This window comes from Vicia villosa, unplaced genomic scaffold, assembly GCF_029867415.1.
Source record: "Vicia villosa cultivar HV-30 ecotype Madison, WI unplaced genomic scaffold, Vvil1.0 ctg.000436F_1_1, whole genome shotgun sequence".
Lineage (NCBI taxonomy): Eukaryota > Viridiplantae > Streptophyta > Magnoliopsida > Fabales > Fabaceae > Vicia > Vicia villosa.
Window position 1 is genome coordinate 525,402 of NW_026705207.1, and position 4,543 is coordinate 529,944.

General features: G+C 34.4%; 1 protein-coding gene across 1 annotated transcript; it reads left to right on the forward strand.

Annotated features, from left to right (window-relative positions):
- Positions 1-803: 803 nt before the first annotated feature.
- Positions 804-4,310, forward strand: LOC131628247 (vacuolar protein sorting-associated protein 24 homolog 1-like). The gene is made up of 6 exons (XM_058899107.1): positions 804-1,171; positions 1,275-1,351; positions 1,499-1,601; positions 3,522-3,643; positions 3,725-3,919; positions 4,003-4,310. The coding sequence occupies exons 1-6, from the start codon at positions 1,060-1,062 to the stop codon at positions 4,081-4,083; spliced, it is 690 nt and encodes a 229-aa protein (XP_058755090.1). The 5' UTR covers positions 804-1,059; the 3' UTR covers positions 4,084-4,310.
- Positions 4,311-4,543: the final 233 nt, after the last annotated feature.

Genomic DNA, 4,543 nt, shown 5'->3' on the forward strand with positions numbered 1-4,543 from the left:
GTTAGGAACTTAATTTATAGGAGTTAAGGAATATAGAAAGATTGGAGAAAATGAACATCCACATCTATTTACTATTATTCGTAACACTCCCCCTTGAATGTTTATTGAGGACATGCCTCGTTAAATTTTTACTAGAGAAAACCCAGTGAAAAAATTTTAGTGACGGAAAAAGCGTACAATATCCTTTGAATGTGAATTACCTCGTTAAAAACTTTACCAGGAAAACCCAGTGGGACAAAACCATGGTGAAGAGAAAAAGAATGCAAAACATATGTATTTCTCCCCCTCATGCATACATTTATATGTGAGACTATATTCTTTGTAGTCGTTGCTTAAAATGTCTTCTTCAAAGTGATTTTATGTAGTGTTAATAGTTATGTAGGATTTTATGAAGTTGTTTCCATGATTTGTTTTATAAATCTTCATGAAATGATTGTACCATCACTTATAAATAAATAATCTCTTTCTAATCTATCATTGTGAGAATCTGCCAAATAACCTGCATCTCTAAGATAACAAAGTATATATTTGACTTTGTTCCAATATATTTGTATATAAGTAAATAAAATGTATCTTGCTATTGTTATGCGTTACTAATTTAGTTAAGTGTACATGCGTTATTGAATTGAGTTATTTTCTTCCATGAAAATAAAAAAAAAATTAAATACACTCAACAATTCTTTTTAATAAGCGTAAAAATTATTTTTTTACTCATGGATATATTTGAATAGCATCAAATCAAATTAAATCCGTATTCATGTAAATTACTCATGGATAATTAAATAGCCGGTACAAATTTTTTGTCTTCCCTATTCACACTATTTGGAATACGCGTGGAACTCAAGGTGAAAAAGAAGAAAATCATCCAACGCTGTGTTCTTCGTAAGGTTTTAGCACGCATATCCCCAAAATCGAATAATCCTTCATATTGCTTCACTACGATTCAATCTTCATATAATTTATTTTCAATCGATAGTTTTTGTGGGTTACTTTCGATTTTTCCGATCCCCAATTTTGTTTGTATATATATACTTCGGGTTCTGGGATCAGTGTGAAAAAATGGAGAAGGTGATGAACATTCTGAAACCCAAGGCAAATCCTCAACAAATATTGAGAGATTGGCAACGCAGGCTTCGCCAAGAGTGTCGAAACATTGAACGTCAAATTCGCGGTAATCCCTTTTTTTTCTATCTTTAAACCCTAATTGATTTATTTTTCTGATTGTTTAGGTTTGTGGTTATGTTTGATTTTTGTGTTTGCGCGGTTCAATTTAGATATTCAGAGAGAAGAAAAAGCTGTGCAGAAGGCTATTAAAGAAGCTGCCAAGAGGAATGACATTGGCTCTGCAAAGGTTGTTATTATTTTTGAGATCTGTGATTATGATCCGTTAGGAAGCATGGTTTTTCTTTTGAGATGTCAATGTGTCGATAGCATGAAGTGAAAGTTGGTATATTGGAAGAAAATTAAGTTTTTATTATGATATTTTCTTAATTTGCAGGCACTTGCTACAGAACTTGTGAGATCGAGGAAAACAGTGAACCGTCTTCATGAAAATAAAGCGCAATTGAATTCAATATCAATGCACCTTGGTGAAAGTGTTGGTAGGTTTTGCCATGTTTTATTTGTCTTAATTTGTTCACTATGTCTGAGTCAGTTGTGTTTCATACTAGTTGTATGATAAATGATGCTTAATGGAAGTTTTTTAGTTTTAAGTTGAATAAGTAGATTTGTCAACGTCGTTGAATTTTATGATCAAATGTTTTGTAATGGGGAAGACTCGGTTGAGACTCTATCTATAGTTTTTTGAGGTAGGGGAAAGAGCTGACTGATGTCTATATTTCTTCATGTGAGGCCTTTTGGTGCGTGTGGATTGGGTCATCAGAATCTTTTATGTGTTTATGTATTACTCTATTAGTGCTTATCCAAGTGTTTGGACTTGATATGGAAGTAGCTTATATTGGCTCATAAGCTATTTACAGCTAGTTTCTATAAGCTACAGAAAGTAGCTTTTCAAGTAGGGTTTGGAAGGTATATTCTAGAAAGGGTTAGGTGGGAACTTCTAGTATTAAGTGAGTGTTACTGTATTACAGTGACATGGCAGTTAGAGGTTAAGACTTAACCGTTTCCAGAATATATGGAATTGAGTGTGGATCAAGGGATTGATTTTGAGAATTGAGATTATAGTTATGAGTAGGAAGCTTTACCTTCCTATACGAGCCTAGTTTTGTGGCGGATTTGGGTTATTGTTCGTCTAAGTAATTCCTTCATTATTCATCAATTATACAGTCTCTTGATTATTTCTGTTTTATACATTTTGTCTCTGATTCGTTTTCTGGTTTGTAACATGTTCTTTGGTTTCTGAGCAGTACTTTAATTTCTAAGTACACACAAGCACAGCCTTTAGGAATTTTTTAGCACGCAGGCATAATTGTTTTGTTTTAGATGGTTTAGTTTTTTTTTTCCATTAGAGAAGATAAAGAGGTTCTTCTAATGTGATCTGATTTGATATTTTTGGCTTGTTTAAATTGAAGTAAGAAAACAAATTCAACAATTTTTTAAAAATAATAAGTCAGCAAAGGGGCAGGGAAGTTGTAGCCAAATGACAAACCTATGTTGTCAATAGCACCGTGATCAGGCATATAGTGTTTTCGCTGGGCAGCTGGGGTCTGCTGCAACTCAATTTCAGTGCTACTCGCTGCCAGCAGTAGCAACGAAAGTGCCTACTAATTGCCAAAAAGTTGTGGCAGAGAAGGCATTTCGCAACCACATCTGTGTAAGGGTTTGCCATGCCTTGTGTTTTTTAAACAGTTCGCAAAACCTTGCTTTCCCCCTTATATGTTTCCTTTAAGATTATTAAGGGGTTATTTGATAATTTTGCAATATTATGTTAATCACTACCACTCTTCCCACTCATTCTTGCCAAAATACACAACCTTTGCTCTTCCACTCTGTTTCATGTGAGAAGATGAACCATTGGGCTGCCGCCACACAACCAGTCGCCTTCCCTCTATGTTTCTGGAGACGGTGACAGCTTTTCTGCCAACGGCAATTTCATCTGCGGCGTCCTATGGGTTTGTTTTGCTTCCGTTCTTCTGGTTTCCTTTCATCTATTCTTTCCTCTTCTCTCCGCGAAATACTCAATATTGACACCACCTTCTAGTTTAATTTTTAACTAAGTACAAGTTAAGTTTTTTTCTTCTGCCGAATTTTAGTTAGTAGTTTTTTTTAATTATTTAGAAGTTTAGTTATATTTGGTTTTGATTTGTTTTCTTTGACCAAGTGTTTTGTGATTATTACTATCAGGGATAAATTAATAAAGTTAAATATAATTATTGCATGATTACCACTTTAATTTTGTGTACTCTTTTTCTGTTTTCGCTATAGCAGTAATGGGCTTAGTGTTACACAGCTATTTGAGATCAAAAAAAGAGCAAAAAATTTAACATTAGGGTAGAAGAAGTGGTCACTAGAATTTAGAACTATGTTTAACTGGAAATTCATGATTTGGGTTGCTTTTGTAGCGATTTCTCGTACTGTGGGACATCTATCCAAGAGTGCTGAGGTTATGAAGCTTGTCAATAACCTCATGAAGGCTCCTGAAATGGCTGTGGCTATGCAAGAGTTCAGCAAAGAAATGACAAAGGTATGCCTGAAATACTTCTTCCCTCTCTATTATTATAGAAGATAATTTCATGGTAGTTATTAGTAATGTCTTATGTTTCAGGCAGGAGTCATTGAGGAGATAGTAAACGATGCTGTTGACTCGGCATTAGATTCTGAGGACATAGAAGATGAGATAGAAGAAGAAGTTGACAAAGTCTTAACCGAACTAGCTGGTGAGACGGCTGCACAACTTCCCGAAGCTGTGAGGAAACAAAAGGTGAAGCAACCTGCTCAAAGTGTTGGAGCTGCAGAGGAGGTATGTGCAATTCGGTTTACGGGTAACAATGCTCTTTTTCGTGTCTGAGTTACACTAATTATGGAATACATTATTATTTGTAGGAAGAGGCTATTGCCGAAGGTGTTGATGACGAGGAGGAAATGGAAGAAATTAGGGCCAGACTGGCCAAAGTCAGGTCATAAACGAGTTTATACTCTCTAGTTTTGCAATGCAGCTTCTGCATTGTACCTCGATATATATATTTTAAAAGAGATGTTGACATCTTTGTATCTCATTTGTATTGGAAAATATGACTAAAATCACAAATGGTTACATAGTTCATATGTAAATTACACGAAATCCTAGAGAGGATCAAACAATCGAAGTTTCGAGTTTATATTATTGAGGACAATATTACGAACTTTATCAATGGTTGAGGATTTATTTTACTTAAAATCAGGATTGGTGGTAGAGATTACAATCCAGCTCCTAGAGTCTCAAGTGTTTGAAATGGTTTATTTTATAAAAGTAGCTTTTGACATGTTTAGAAGATGTATTAAGTTTATTTTTGTAAACATTTCAAAACAGCTTACAAAAATTAATCCATGCATAAGTTTGAATTATGTTAATTGTACTTATACTGTTTGAGAGTTGGGTTTTTGA